At 34.9% G+C, this 16,630-nt stretch overlaps 1 protein-coding gene across 3 annotated transcripts in view; it reads left to right on the top strand.

Moving 5' to 3' along the window:
• The window catches only part of LOC136847451 (ras and EF-hand domain-containing protein homolog), a 66,784-nt gene that overhangs the window by 23,418 nt on the left and 26,736 nt on the right, over nucleotides 1–16,630 (top strand). For all 3 annotated transcript variants that reach the window (XM_067119153.1, XM_067119155.1, XM_067119154.1), the window contains exons 2-5: nucleotides 4,867–5,196; nucleotides 9,970–10,168; nucleotides 11,156–11,293; nucleotides 16,149–16,301. In XM_067119153.1, the coding sequence (XP_066975254.1) occupies nucleotides 5,145–5,196; nucleotides 9,970–10,168; nucleotides 11,156–11,293; nucleotides 16,149–16,301 (542 nt within the window). In that variant the 5' untranslated portion in view covers nucleotides 4,867–5,144. The remainder of the gene's footprint in view (nucleotides 1–4,866; nucleotides 5,197–9,969; nucleotides 10,169–11,155; nucleotides 11,294–16,148; nucleotides 16,302–16,630) is intronic.

Raw genomic sequence — 16,630 nt, 5'->3', positions numbered from 1 at the left:
AATAACATGGAAAAGAAAAAAAGAAACTTATTTTAATCTGGGACTTCTACTTTGATTGCTCATTGATTAATTTTTTCGTTGGCACCTAACAGCAATCCTTGCAGGACATTAATCAAACGAGATTTCCACTTTCCTTATAGCTTGTGTTGTTGACTCGCGCAAATAATCACGCGCGGCTTCAGCCATGGTAATAGACTGGCAATTGAGCTTCAAATAAAAACTGGAAATGATTATACATTCTGATGTGCCTTTCAAGTCTTCGGTGATTGCTTTATGAACAGTTTCACGATAGCTCCCATAAAACTGATTATAAATTCTCGTCTAAATTTTTTCTCTGCAAGAGAACCGAGCATAGCTAAAATAAGCAAAACCAACAGTTCGACTATACAAAGGAGATCTACGTTGTTATGAAGACCAAATCTGATTTTTTCCACTAGTTTTCCTCTTGTAACGATGCGAACTTTTCTCCTTGGTTGAGAATCGAGAGAAACAGGGAGGAGAGGAATATATAGGCATTATGCTTACAAAACTTTTATAGACTTGTTCAATTTGCATCTTTAGCTCATTAATTGCCATGCAATACCCATTTTTTAAGCACAGCGTATACTACGAATCCACGATGAAGGAGAGGCACTAACAAGAACGCTGTCAAGTTTAAATTCGCAAAACAATGGCGACAAGTCAAGGCTCATTGGTTAATTCCATTATAAAGTATTCATTCGTATATATATAAAAAGATTTAGGGACTTCGTGAAAATTGCAACAATAAAAAAGAAATCTCACGTTTTTCCGACTTATCAATCCTCCTTATTCTTTCTAAGCTATAATTCTACGGCATCATTTTTATTCAGGTCACTGTCCTCATCAGCAAAGAAGTTCTGGTATACGTTGATAATAATAATTCAAAAACCTTTCATCCCAAAAAAGAGAGTGGTTTTAGCGGCTTCATACAACAACAACTCAATAATAATAACAATTATAACACTTATAATAATTACTTTATTCCAACCTCTTTGGATGAGGTTCATAACAGAAATAAAACAATAGTAAAAACAAACTATATGATGCCAGCATGAGACTAATCACAATAGAAACCCTTCATGGTCATTTCTTGGAAAGCTTCGGGTTTTGGATTTCGGCGATTATTCCTCATAGATGTCACTGGAACTTTTCCTGATTAGCGTTGGCCTCAGACTACAAAACAATGATGAGCTTCCTAAAATATTTTTATACTTTCGTAAAAATATTTTCGTAAAATATTTTTAAAGTTTCAAAAAATTATCGTGTGATAGAATTTATGGACTCGAACCATTTCTGCTCATGTTCTGTCTGGCTGCAGGTTTTCCCTTTTGAGGAGACTGCAAAATTACAAAATGCTTTCAAAAACCAGCGCCTGATGTTGGAACTACATTTTCTGTTTGCCATAATAATAAACATAACAGTAATAGAAACCACACAATTCCGTTCATAAAACCACTAGAGAAACTAAATCACAAAGCTACAAGCTTTATTCGAGAATAACCAAAAGAAAAAAAAGACAATAAAAAGGATTACAAAATCCCGAGCGTCTCAAATAAATGGCCAAAAAACAGTTTTGCTTTCCCTCGGCGAAATCGTTCAAAACAATCGTGACTATTTTCCTCGTTCGCACGCTGACAAATAAATCCCAAATGTCCCTCGATTAAATCGCTTAAAAACAATTTTGTCCTTGTTCGCACACTTCTAAATATAGATGTGACCTCACGACGAGCAAGGCTTCAAGCCGCATGCGACTCTGAGCGCCACCTCTCTTGTCTTCTTCCGACTCGCCTGCTAATCCTGCGGTCTCTCATGTCGTTGAACTTGCAATCTTTTATTAACAGGAGACAGTACTGAGAATTCCAGTTTCATTTTCGAACAGTTACCAGAAGTGAGTGAGAAATAATTAAAGCATTCACAGCAATTAACATTTTTTTGTTATTCCGTTTCCCTTTGCTGTGTTTCTTCTTTTACTTTTCTTTCATGCTTGTATATATATATATGTGTATATATATATATATATATATATATATATATATATATATATATATATATATATATATATATATATATATGTGTGTGTGTACATATAGATATATATGTACATATAGATATATATATATATATATATATATATATATATATATATATATATATATATGTATATATATATACTGTACATATATACCATTATGTATATGAAATATATAAATATAAATATACGTATATATATGTGTGTATATATATATACCAAAGAAAAGTAAAAGAAAAACAGAGCAAAGGGAAGCTGAATAACAAAAATGGTAAATGCTGGGAATATATATATATATATATATATATATATATATATATATATATATATATATATATATATATATATATATATACACACACGAAAGAAAAGTAAAAGTAGTATCAGCCATTATGACCTGTGGTCAGAAAAGTCTAAATTCACGTTTGAAAGTTCTTCACTTTTTCATCATGCTTATCTTCTTTCATTAAAAATCTTGAATAATTTAAAAACAAAAGGATATCTGGACATACCAAAAAAAAAATTTTGATGGGATTAGAAATAATTTGTAAAGTAATTGTATGAAAGGGGAAATTAAGTTAGTCGGTCACATAAATATGACAAACCAACCAATTATTAACATAGATAAGGAAGCGGAAATCAATAATGAAAGGAAGCGGAAAGCAATAATGAAAGGAAGTGGAGAGCAATAATGAAACAAAATGCACCATTAAGGCAAAGTCACAAGGATTAGGCGCACCCCCGATTTCCCAAAAAGAGATTTATTAATAAACAAATGCCTAATTACATGTTTTTTTGATAATGCTTTTGAGCTTCGATAAAACCCCGAGCGGCAATAAATAGCATTTCAATTAACCGATGAATTAATAATATTAACCCTGACAATCCCCAATATAAGGAAGCCTTTGATGTTCGATAGAATACTTGGAATGGGTAAAATTTTCCTCCATTTATCTTTTTCGCGTGATTAATATGGTAATCAATAGCCAATGCTGATGTCCAATATGTACTTTTCCATTTAAATGATTAATAACTGTGATTGTATCGGCGAGTCTAATTAATCAATTGTTATTAGTAAGCTCATCAGTGGTTGTTTTCGCCGTCCACTGCCCACCAACGGGATTCGCTAATCTTCCTGTTGCCTCATTACTTTCGAGGTTGGGCCTTCATCTGTCGGTCACCTCTAACTGTTTCGTTCTTTATGACCTGGGAGGGTGTTAGGGTGTACGTCGTATTGGACTTTTCCTCACAAAATAGAGAAAAAAGTGCATCCATCTCTACCTCGGGAACTTTGATCGGAGAGATAAGTAGATGATATGACAAGCTTAAGTGATTTTACACACGCATGCACACACACACACACACACATATATAGTATATATATAGCTTGTGAAAACTCTGCTAGCATTAACTTTAATTACAATGGATATGAGTTACCGCGGCAGGTCCCTTCTCGTCTTTACACGAAACTATAGCCTCCTCCACTACCAATCTTCCCAAATAAAGTTAAGTATGCCTTGGTTTAACCAGACCACTGAGCTGATTAACAGCTCTCCTAGGGCTGGCCAGAAGGATTAGATTTATTTTACGTGGCTATGAACCAATTGGTTACCTAGCAACGGGACCTACAGCTTATTGTAGAATCCGAACCACATTATAGCCAGAAATGAATTTCTGCCACCAGAAATAAATTCCTTTCATGCTTCATTGGCCGGCCGGAGACGCGAACTCGGGTGATCCTCATCTCTCAAGTCGAAAGGGCAATTCAGTTGCCAACGAGAGCCGTGTGAGGAAAAATGCTAAATCATAATAAAACGACGACTCTTTAAAATGAGTAAACGATGTTCTTCCGTTACATCATCACAATTCTCAAAAGTTACCGTATGTTATGCGACACAGTCATAAAAAAGACGGTCTATGGAAACAGAAATGTGGATAACAGAGAGAGAGAGAGAGAGAGAGAGAGAGAGAGAGAGAGAGAGAGAGAGAGAGAGAGAGAGAGAGTGTAAATTTCAACATTTACAGTTCCTTTATCAATATCTTTCCATATGACATAAAAAAAGAATAAAAAAAATATTCAAATGAACGAAGTAACAGAAATTATCAGATGTTGTAAATTAATCCAAATGGATAAAAACTGTGCAAAATACACTCGCAATTTCATAAGTACATCCAATACAGCAAAGTCTAAGTAAGTCGAAAAAATAAATAATCTGAAGCCAAATTTTCTCCAAACTGGCAAGTTTGCTTATTCAGCGGAAAAGTAACGCGGGGAAATAAACATGTAATGATGAATACACATGCGCAAAATAACGCCTGAACATTCGCACCCAAGGTCGCTTTAGTCATCGATAATGACAGCGTGTCGTCAGGTAATATTTAAGCAAACTGAGCTCGACGACTGCAACCACGGGCACTTCTAAACCTTCTGCTTATCCATTTGCTTCCGGTTAGCCAGAGAGAGAGAGAGAGAGAGAGAGAGAGAGAGAGAGAGAGAGAGAGAGAGAGAGAGAGATTGTCATTATTATAAATTTTAGGTATTTGTGTGTTTTGTCTTCAATAACACGTTTCTCTCAACTGAGAGAGAGAGAGAGAGAGAGAGAGAGAGAGAGAGAGAGAGAGAGAGAGAGAGACAGAGAGAGAGAGAGAGAAGACTGCCTCTTTTACCTATTTATTTCATGCTGCTTGTGCAACAAATTTTAGATTTCACTTTCTCTGTTCATTTACTCAATATACTTTTGTAATACACTATTACGTTCTTCTGTATGATTAATCATCATTTTGTATTTATTTACTTCAAACATTTCTTTCCGCAGACTTCTCCCTGAAGACCCGTTTGTGCTGCATCTACAAAAATGATCAGTGTGACTATAATTTCTAAGAGACAAAATTATGAACAGTGAGAGTATAATACAATAAAGGCAAAAAAGCTGAATTCCTGGAGCTAATCTGTTATAGTGCCTGACATTAATTCTATTTGTGAATGTAAAAGGAAATCAAGCAGAAGGAAATAAAAAACAACGAAAGCCAAATTCGATTCTGAAGTCTTCATGGTGTCACCTATTCGTCAGGGAATCCAAAGTTTCCCGCCGCCATGAGCGCCGACTCTCAGTTAGCGCAGCTGTTTAACGCCTGCGACAAGAAGGGTGAGTGAGCTCAGCTTCAAATGTTATCATCATGGTAAAGAGTTGGTCATTCTTTTTATACGCTTTTATTTAGCTTGCTTTTTGTCTGTTTGTTTGTTTGTTTGTCTGGGTCAAATCTTGTAGCTCAATTTTCGATTGTTCTCTTCGTCCGATGGACTTGAAATTTTGCATGGTTACTTAATCCCGGTGTCAATACAACCTTACAAGATCAGTAGGTCAGCAGTGAATTCTAGTAACCACACAGTGATCTCTGCCAATATTTCAGGATTTGTATGAAACTCTTCGGAATTTTCAAACCATCTTTGACTCAGTAGAATAAGTTAATGACCCTACGGATTTTTCAAACCTTCTTTAGCTCGACAAAGGTATAAAATAAAAATAAAAATATATACTTTTTTTTAAACACGCTTTTATTAAAATGCACTAAAAAGTAAAAAATAATTTTTTGAGACACCAGGATTTTCTTACAATTTATAACTGTAGATATGGTTAATTGCAGGAAAATCCTGGTGTATTTAAAAAATTATTTTTTGCTTTTTAGTGCATTTAAAATTTTTATTTTTATTTTTTATTCAGGATTGTCGTTGATTTTGCTTTGGTTTATATTCTAAGCTGATAGTCTTTCATTCGATTTCTTCTGGTAAAAAGTTTCTCTCTTCAACTGGTCATTCATTTATTTTTCCTCTCTCTCTCTCTCTCTCTCTCTCTCTCTCTCTCTCTCTCTCTCTCTCTCTCTCTCTCTCATTCTGACGAAACCTACAATAATCATTATTAGGAATGAACTTTGTAGCTGTCAGAGGATTTACGTGAAATCTCAGTCTGAAAACGCTGTCACCTTTAATTAAAAGCGCAAAATGACTGAAATTATTATAAAGGTAGTAATCTTATTATGCAAGGATTTCGCCAGAACAATTAGTAACATCCAGCGCTTTATTCATCCTATTTTTCACCTAAAACGTGATAAAGCTCTCAGATCCTGGAAAGACTTCAATAAACCGTTTACCGAAGTTAATTCTGTCTACTCTCTCTCTCTCTCTCTCTCTCTCTCTCTCTCTCTCTCTCTCTCTCTCTCCTATCTAGGTTCTTGAATATTGTCGTTATATCTTTCACATTCATTTAACCACTTCTTCAAACAAATATATCTCTATATCTAAACTATTCCTATAACATTATCTTATATTGGCATCGTTTATACAGTAATAATCATGTTTTAAATAACCATATAAAACATCTCCTCCTCAAGCCCCCGTCTCTCTCTCTCTCTCTCTCTCTCTCTCTCTCTCTCTCTCTCTCTCTCTCTCTCTATGTTTTTGAAGAAAAGAGAAAAAGATAACTCAAAATCAATAAGTATATATAATATAATATGGAGCAATCTGACACAACACTGAAAGATGGTATGAAAAAACAGGAAAGGAGCAAGGAACCACTGCTAATTAACACCTTATAGATCAACTGTACCAAGAGCCTTTGCTTGTGCGACAAACCCCACTCCCACTACTTTCAAATGCCTGCTCTTCCAGTTCCATGCATTTAAATGATTTAAGAAAAGAACATCGCCTGCAGAACTGGCATGTTGATCTTTGATGGCCATGTCTGATAAACATCTGGATGGAAAAGTTTTTTAAAACCAGTTTCAGTCTCTTGAAATACTTGAAGCTAGTGACTAAAATATCTTTGAGGAAAAAGGAGAAACAGAGCCATTGTGTAATAAAACCTGTCATAACCAGTTAAAGAGTCCAGCACCTGAGGAAATTATTCCAACCCGTCCTTAAAACGTGATACTTGAACGATTAAAACTAGAAGGCTCTAACATTTCCATATAAGAGTCTCGGACACTAACGGAAACTGAAACTGAAAGGAATAAGTTTACAGACAAATCCTCTTATTGTCATCAGTATCGTTGTCGTAACTTTCATCATTTAAATGTCAACATCTTAAGAAAGAAAAAACTCATTTATCTTTGCCTATAGCTATATTGCTATTTTGCCCTTGCCGACGTACTTTCCAATATTTTACATTTCGAAAATTCACAGTAAGACTAAAGTACAGTTTCCAGTGACTTTTAATCACTGGTAGGTAATATAGAACTGAACATCATTATAATATATAGAAACTTCACACATTTCAAAATCATTACATCTTCCTACGGTTCGAAAACGGCCAACTCCAGGAGTGTGTGGCAATTTCGAAATTCTTTATAACTTTCATCATCACGGAACTCGCATAAAATTCATCCGTAATCTCCTCCATCCCGAACTATTTCTCAGTATCAGCTCCCCCAGAAAACCCCCATTAAATAACAATATGATCCCTGCACCAGCAACTTGTCCGTGCATCGCAGGCTTAAACTATTCATTATTCTTTGTCTCAGGGTGTCACCTGTTTTCGCTTGTGATTATCCAGATTTCCTCACATTGCTTTGTTTATGATCAAGGTTTCGCAATTCTTGCCTTGATCTCTTCGTAGGGCTCTGACGTTATTTAGTCTACATTCATGAAAATCATTTCTTCTCTGCGTCATCTATTCTACTCTGGCGATTTCTCCTTGCGTTTTCCAAAGCATCCTGTAGATTTTACCTAACAACACAATTTTTCCTTTGCTCTTCTCGATAGAATCCATCGTTATTTCTCCTAGATTTTATGAAAATGATTCATTGTAAGCAATATAGATCTGGAGACTTCCCCTTACTCTTTCCGAAAGCATCCACCGTCGTTTCTTCGAGGTTTCTCGAGATCATTTTTACTTTTTCAGTAGGACGGTGGATGCTCTTTTCGGAAGCATCCATTGTCACATCTGCCAGACTTCATCAAATAACTGCTTCATTACACAGCACCCCCGAAGGGATTTTCTGAGTGTCCTCCGCCCAGATTAGCGTCTGCATTTTAAATCGGTCGGCAAACAGGGCACTCAAGGGGCGGCGTTGCGAGAAGGGTAGGGGGTGGGGAGGAAAGTGAGACTTCCGTACCCAGTGCACTTTTTCTTGCTGTCATTCACCGCTCAGGCACTCACCACCCTTCCAAACCCTCGCTGTGCCACTTGCTTGTGACTATTTTCGTCACGAAAGTTTATATAGAGAAGAATCCTCATATTTACTTTAGACCATTATGTTAAGAGAGAAGAGAAAGATTTTTTAATCTTACGAAAAAACACTGGAAGTCTTAATTAATCAACATATCTTTTATCAGTAATGCGATTCAGATTAGAATAAGATGATTATGATCACTGGCCCCCTCCTCTGGAACTTTTACTCGTAAGTATAAAGAGCCAGTCAGAAAATTATTATAAAAAAGAAAGCATACTGAATGAATGCAAGTTATGGGGGGTTGCAAAAGAGAAAGCAGAGAAAGAATCTGACATTCCTGGATGTTGAGTTGCATTTGTTAAAGGTCTCTTTCTCTCTATTCCCCTTTTACTAATTTAAATCTTTATTCATGCGTTATTGCCTTACTTCAATTTTAATCTAGTTTTTTATCTTCTACCTGTCTACCATTTATTCATTTATCTATTCACTTATTTACCGTTTATCTCAATTATTCTATCTATTTATTATAAATATAAGTATGCATTTTGCTTGTATGTAACCACATATTCAATAACATTTCTCGTTGCATATTCATTTGAGTAAATATTTCTCCTTAAATTTCATCCCCAGAAAATAAATATCATCTTTGAAATTGCCAAGGCAACAGCCAAAAGCGTCTGACGAAGTTAATGAATCCGCATTTCATTAGTGTCTCTTTCGCTCGCGCGCTCTTCTTCGGAGAGAATGCTTCCGTGCGTCAGCATGAGAGATGATGAAATAGCTTTCAAGTTCTTCCAGCGTGATAAAAATTACATGTATCAATCTAAAATGATTAAGTCAAATTTAAAATAAAATATTTCAAAAAATATTTCTGAACTGAAGCACTGTGATCACTGAAATGTTACTGAGAAGAAAAAGTTTTACTAAATCAAATATACTGTATTCAAGAAGCGATTCCTATCCACAAAATTTTCTTAGATGAAACGCCATTGTCGATAATATTATCTAACGAAACAAAATTATTTTGTTTAATTGTAAAGCGTTTATTTAGCTACAGTTTTCAGAAAAAATCTTCCGTGAAATGAACTGCCCCGAATACCCACATCCTTGGCTAAATGAAGGTTATTTTGCAAGATGAAAAATCATACCAAGCAAAAATATTTTACTGCATGCAAGTTATCGTATTAAATAATTATTGTGCCAAATGAAGCTTATTCTGCTCAGAAAAATTAGATTACAAAGTGAAACTTCCCATCTGATAAAAACTGGACTTTGAGAAAGAATCTAATCAATTATTTCTATGAATTTGCGATGAATCTAATAACGGCCTCTCGCTCTCTCTCTCTCTCTCTCTCTCTCTCTCAATAAGAAAACTCTGTTCTTTGTGCATAAATACTGATGTAAAATATGCCTTATATACCTTAAACTCAAAAATATTTCTATGAAGAATGAAGTATGATTATCAAAATCGAATCAGAAATGTTTTACGGCTCTAATTCATTTTACAAATTCTAAAGCATACTAATATGTGAATTTCCTTCCAAAATCTTCAAAATCTATTGATTTGTCAGAAGTTTGCAATACCCCACTATTCTAAAATAACTTTCTTATTAACCAGCGTTCACGAATTTCATTAATTTGCACGAAATGTCTAGTGACCCCACCACCCAAAAGAACAAGTTGCCAGTCAACGCCTGACCTCTGAGCAGACTTTCTAACACACCCTCTCAATCTGCATCCCTCCCTCAAAGGCAAAGGATACATCGTGGAAGAGGAGCTGAAGGAATTATGCTCTGGGCTAGGAATCACAGCCGAGGATTCCAACGTGATCTTCACCGACCTCGACCAGGACAAGGACGGGAAGATCTGTTACCAGGAATTCTCAAAAGGATTCCGAGAATTCCTGAATCCCGAGACGGAGGTGCAAAACAAAAGGAGGTTTTCTATCAAGTGAGTTCCTGTTTTTTGTTACCGACTTGTGAAATTTAAAAAATGCTTATACAAAACTGCAAGAACGAACCACTCAAATTAAAAATCTTTTTTATTTTTTGCGAATAAATCAATTGAACTTATGAAAGTGAAATAAATTACCCCCAGAATTTTTAATATTTACTTTCATCACGTCAAAGAAAAAAATCATATAAAACTGTACGAAATGACTCTTCAAAATTACAAATGTCTTTTTCAATGTTAAAAATATCATACGCAAATATAAAACGATATTTTTGATTTTAAGTATTTCTTTTCGTCGTCTTAAAATATTCATCTTCTCATTCTCATTTAGTTGTATCAGTTTTGGCTGTTTCTACATAATTTTACTTACACCGACCCATTTATTGGTTCAATTTTGTGTCTATTTTTCGTTCTCAGATATTTTCCCGTTGTACTCTTTCACTGATGCTCTTAGTTTTTCTTCGTATTTTAGTGGTCTATCGATTTTATGACGTGCAAATTTTGCAGGCTATAGCGTTAAATAAATTGTTTATTTCATCTCCAGCTACTCTGATCATCACATTCCTTATCGTCCTCTCTCTCCCCTCTTTGCCTTCTCCTCCTTCATTAAATACTTTATAATCTTCTCCCTGCCTTCCTCTCTTCCCATCTTCATCAAATTCTTTAAAATTCTCTCCCTCCCTCTCTCTCTCTCCCCCACCCCCTCTCCTCCCACATTCCTAAATTCTTGTGCGCATATGTCTCTCTCTCTCTTCCTTCTACAAGTTCATTAAAACCTCTAAAGGGTCACCATTTCCTTCTCTTTCCCGTATTCGTTAACCCTTTCACATCTCTCTCACTCGTTCTCCCAAACCTCTTCCAATAGCTGTAATTAACTCCAGTAATTACTGAAATCCAACCACTCTTACACTCGCAAAGAAAATAAAAAGAGAAAAGGCGAGCCGGGTCCCGAAAATGAGCCCAATCACCCTTTTCCTCCTGCAGGAGCTTTGAGTCCGATGAAGAGGACGGTCATCCCCTGGGCGACGAGGAGCTGCGGAGGAGGGAGAGCGTCTATCAGGCCTGGAACAATCTCACCAACAAGCTGGACGAGGTCACGCGCACGGCCATTGGCAAAGAGAGGTAATGATTGCCATTTCATGGATCATAATAATAATAATAATAATAATAATAATAATAATAATAATAATAATAATACAGGTTTTGTTAAACAGAATGGCAGTTTCAATAGCATTTATTTTATGTAGTAAACGGTCAATTCGTCTTATTAATTGTTTTTCTTGCGCTGGAATGGTTGCGAGCAATTGACCAATATTCATATCCGGTGGTTTAGTGATGTGTAGGAGGTAGTTCTCGTTGAATGTCGACTAGTTTCGCCCTCCTCGTTAGGCTTGCGACTAAGTCCACAAACCAACAAACACGAATAAAAGATTAAAAATCCACGCATTACAGCCATTGCATCCTGCGATCCTGTCCTGAATGATGCCCTAACGAGGAGGGCGAAACTAGTCGACATTCAACAAGAACTACTTCCTACACATCACTAAACCACCGGATATGAATAGTGGTCAATTGCTTGCAACCATTCCAGCGCAAGAAAACATTTAATAAGACGAATTGAGTGTTTACTATATAAAATAAATGCTGTTGAAACTGCCATTTTGTTTAACAAAACCTATATTAAAGAAGGTCTTTTTCCTAATTTTACAAATAATAATAATAATAATAATAATAATAATAATAATAATAATAATAATAATAATATCTTGGGAAAAGAAAACCATGACTGTGTGCCTGTGATGTGTTGCAAATGTCTGATTTGAATTACATTGCAAACTCTCAGTCACTGTGGATTTTATTCTTTCCGTTGAATATTGCTGTTTCTGTGAAGCCTTCTCCTTTTTCTGGCTTTTTGCTACAATACTTTTCGGATGAACTAGTGCTGGGTTGCTCAAGGGGTCGCTTGCCCGCCGTCCGGCATTTCTAGATGGTTACCCACCCACGTACTAACCAGTATAGACCCTGCATAATTGCGCTGACCAGACGACAGTAATATAGCAGACGAATTAGTCTCACAGGATATAATAACAATGACAATATAAAATTTCTATAAATGATCATACAAAATTATATCAATGGACACTGAAATCAAGGTGACAGAAAATAATAAAACGCTAAAAAAGCTGAATGTGAGGAAATAAATCAAACTGTCACCATCGCGCACTGACTTGAAAACGGGATAAGCAGAAGTCCCAGAGCAAGCCAGATGTGTCTCCGAACAGCTGTGGCGGCACATGCGTCAAGGACGAAGTGTTTGGCCACTGCGAATCCCAAAGAAAATGTCATCTAATTACACATCAATTCAAGCTTACAGTTTGTCAGCAATTTCAGCTAACATTTTGTCACCAGCCCTGATGCGTACAAACGTATTCATAGTTTTATACAGGCAAAAATACACTTATACAATACGTATACAATATATTTACCCATGACCAAATTTGTTGACACGGAAATGAAGAAGTATCCTCAAAAACCCAATGCCAAAAAAGCAGCGTCACACCTTCGGAGTCTGGTGTGAGATGCCAATATAATAATAATAAGAATCTTCGCGTGGCAGAAACATTTCGCATTTCTACTTGTTTCAAATGACCATTCTCATAATGAATGCTAACGGTAAAAGCACATCCATGTTTTTTTTTTTCTGAGCGTAACAACAATGGTCCCTGGTTTAGACTTGCAAAATCCAGCCCGGGGCCAGCTTCTCTTTCCTCTGGGCTCTTCATATGTAGCCTATGTAACATGAAAGCAACTTGGTCCGACCTTCGGGATAGTACATAGAGTCCCCATAGTCAGGATTAGCTAAACACCATATCCTGAGAAGACCTTTAATAAAAGAACAAATACTTTGGAAATAAAATGTACAAAGAACTGAGAGTGTAAATTATCAATATAACAATCAAATCAACATTATGTAATTTTCTGAGAAAAATTAAAGAAAAAATTAAAAAATCAAGATAGATATGAAAGTGATTCACGCGATGTAATGCTTTCGTGTCATGTAGTCATAAAGACAGAAAAGAATGAGAATGAATTTTTCAATTTTTTACCCGTAACTACATTTAATACAAGTGATCACTTGAAGAAAATTAAATAAAAAATATATGCCTGATAAATAAAATGCTTTGTTGAACCAATGTGCAAAAAAGAGTCATGAGAACCTTAATGAAAAATCCCAGACAACATTATAATTTTCGTGATTTGTTTATTTTCAAATTCGCTTGTCTAGCGGCTGCACAAAGCACTGCTAATACACAAATAATAATAAACGAACACATAATTCTAGAACAACATTCCTTCACAAATACCAAACTAAGACATTAATTTTGTTCTTGGAAGGTAATCCAGAAAGTCTCGCTCGCGTCAGAGAGCCGTAATTACTCCAACATGCGATTTTGAATGAATTCTAGTGTATATCCTACGAGAAAGGGATAGAGTGAGACAGAAAGAGAGAGTGGGGAGTTGAGAATCTCTATATATATATATATCTCTATATATATATATATATATATATATATATATATATATATATATATATATATATATATATATATATATATATATATTATATATATATATATGTATATATATATATATATATTACACATAACGTATATATATATATATATATATATATATATATATATATATATATATATATATATATATATATATATATATATATATATATATAATACAAAACCAAGTGACAAATGGATTCAGGATTTTGTATCACTTGACATTACGTGACTTGTTTCTAAAAACAAATCAATTAAAACAGCATATATTTCTAAACAATGCCGGTAATTATTCGTAATTATATTTTAAATTGAATATGCACCACCTTTAGTAATAAATAATTTTGACTGTCTAGCCTAGGCATCTACTGTAGCAAGCGTGCAATTTTTTTGGAGACTAATTTTTCAGGTTCACTTCTATCGAGCATATTTATGAACTCGGCAATAAGAGGAAAAGTAAACCGTTATCAGACAGCCGAATCCTTTATGTATTGATTTCGTCTTGATTAGAGGAAAAGCACTCCTTTACACACCACACGCCCGGAAAGAAAAACTCAAACCGAGACAGCAAATGACCAGAGCCAACGAAGCTAATAACGAAAGGCATTGTCTAATCAGCAGCCCTCATGAAAGACGCAGGCAGAGGAACGACGCAAGGTTGATAACACCTATGACACGATCATGACCCACATTCCGATCAAAAGGGCTTGACCTTGCTCTACTAACACTATACACCGCTGTGTGGAGTGAATTCAAGTACGCAAAGCTTGTGCGCGCGAGCATGCGTACCAGAGATGATCTCAAACGCATGACACTTGTGTGTAGAGTTGGTCTCGTAAACATGGGCTGTACACAGATGGTACACTGAGCCGTGGTTGCGAAGAGATGACCTTATATTCGAAAGCCCTGCGTTTACAGAGGTGATCTCATGCATGTGGAACTTGTGTGTGCTGAATTGATGTATGCGCCATAGTTTTGTGGATAGAGGTAGCTTCGTACATGTTAAACAGGAAAGGGTTGTCCACACTGAACTAAGGAAAAGGCAATATCTGTGTGACCAGAAATGACCTCATATACGTGGCCCTTGGGTATACAAGACTGATTTCAAACAGGATAGGTTGATGCGCGCTGATTATTAGTCTCAATTCACGTCATCTTTGTGTGTACAGAACTGACCTCACGCACATGAACCTTGTATTAATGGAAATGATCTCAAATACGTAGCACCTGATCAAAACTGAGCTCTCTTTGAAATTCATTTGTATACTGATTGGGTATTTCACATGAGAGGCCATTAGTGAAGAATTCACATAATGCAATTCATAACCAAAACACAGACGATTCAGAATACATCAAAAAGAAACTTGTCACCATTCCTGCGATTATCAGTTCCACTTTGTTTTTTTATTTTGTTTATTGTTTCCTGTTTCCCATATATTCTAAATCTTGCTGGTGCTCAGGATCTGTTACAGTATTAAACTTAACTTTAGAGTGCATGCAGTTAGACTTAGGTAATCATTAATACACTCTCTCTCTCTCTCTCTCTCTCTCTCTCTCTCTCTCTCTCTCTCTGCACAAACATAAACATATATATATATATATATATATATATATATATATATATATATATATATATATATATATATATATATACATATATATATATATATATATATATATATATATATATATGTGTGTGTGTGTGTGTGTGTGTGTGTGTATACAGACAAACATATATACATATATATATATGTGTATGCATATTTATACATACACATATGTATATATATATATATATATATATATATATATATATATATATATATATATATATATATATATTAATCAGTAACCACAAAATTTTCACTGTTCTTAGTGTTGAACTATACCGACATCGTCCTATATATCGTAGCTGACATATAACTTTTACAACACAATTAAACAGCGCCACAGCTATGATTAGATGTGCATATAATCGTATAAAGCTGAAAAGTAATATGTGAGTAATGATTCTTTATGCGTATATGAAAATATATTCATAATGACTACAGAACACGATTGGGTACATTTCGATGTAATTTTGCAATACAATATACATATCCAGCTATTTGTGTTTGTATGGACACAACACATATTCAAGTAAAGAGACAAAATTACCACAGCATTGTATAAAATTATAATTGAGGCTTAAAACTCATAACATTCTTTAATAATAATAATAATAATAATAATAATAATAATAATAATAATAATAATAATAATAATAATAATAATGATAATAATAAACCCCATTCAGGTAAAGAGACAAATTTATCACATTGCTCGACTAAAATTCTAATTCAGGGCTTGAAACTGATACCATTCTAAATAAAAAATAATATTAACAACTAATTGCCTTTCAGTGGCGCCCAGATCAGAGACCTCCTGCAGGACTTGGAACTGACCTCAGCGCCTCCTGAAGTAGCAAGTCGAATCAGCGGCGTCCTTTCTACTCTCCTCAAAGAACTCGAAAACCTTCACCAACATCACACAAGTTTGGAGGAGATGTACAAAAAGTAAGTTGACCTTGTCTTTCAGTTTTGCTCTTTGTATCATATGTTGTTATCAGGAGAAAGCCGCTTGGAAAGACAACTACCTGGCCCTTAGCCCAGGAATGAGCAAGGCCTTACTTCAGCGGAACCTTAGACCAGCCTAATCGCAAGTCAAGCGAAACAAAAGCTGTAAACACATACATAACAGTGTACATAAATACAAAAGTAAATACATACACACACACACACACACACACACACAGCATTTTTATATATATATATATATATATATATATATATATATATATATATATATATATATATATATATATATATATATATATATATATACT

The sequence above is a fragment of the Macrobrachium rosenbergii genome, chromosome 16, assembly GCF_040412425.1.
Source record: "Macrobrachium rosenbergii isolate ZJJX-2024 chromosome 16, ASM4041242v1, whole genome shotgun sequence".
NCBI classification, from domain to species: domain Eukaryota; kingdom Metazoa; phylum Arthropoda; class Malacostraca; order Decapoda; family Palaemonidae; genus Macrobrachium; species Macrobrachium rosenbergii.
The sequence above is the reverse complement of the archived record's forward strand: the minus strand, read 5'-3'. Positions and strand labels throughout refer to the sequence as shown.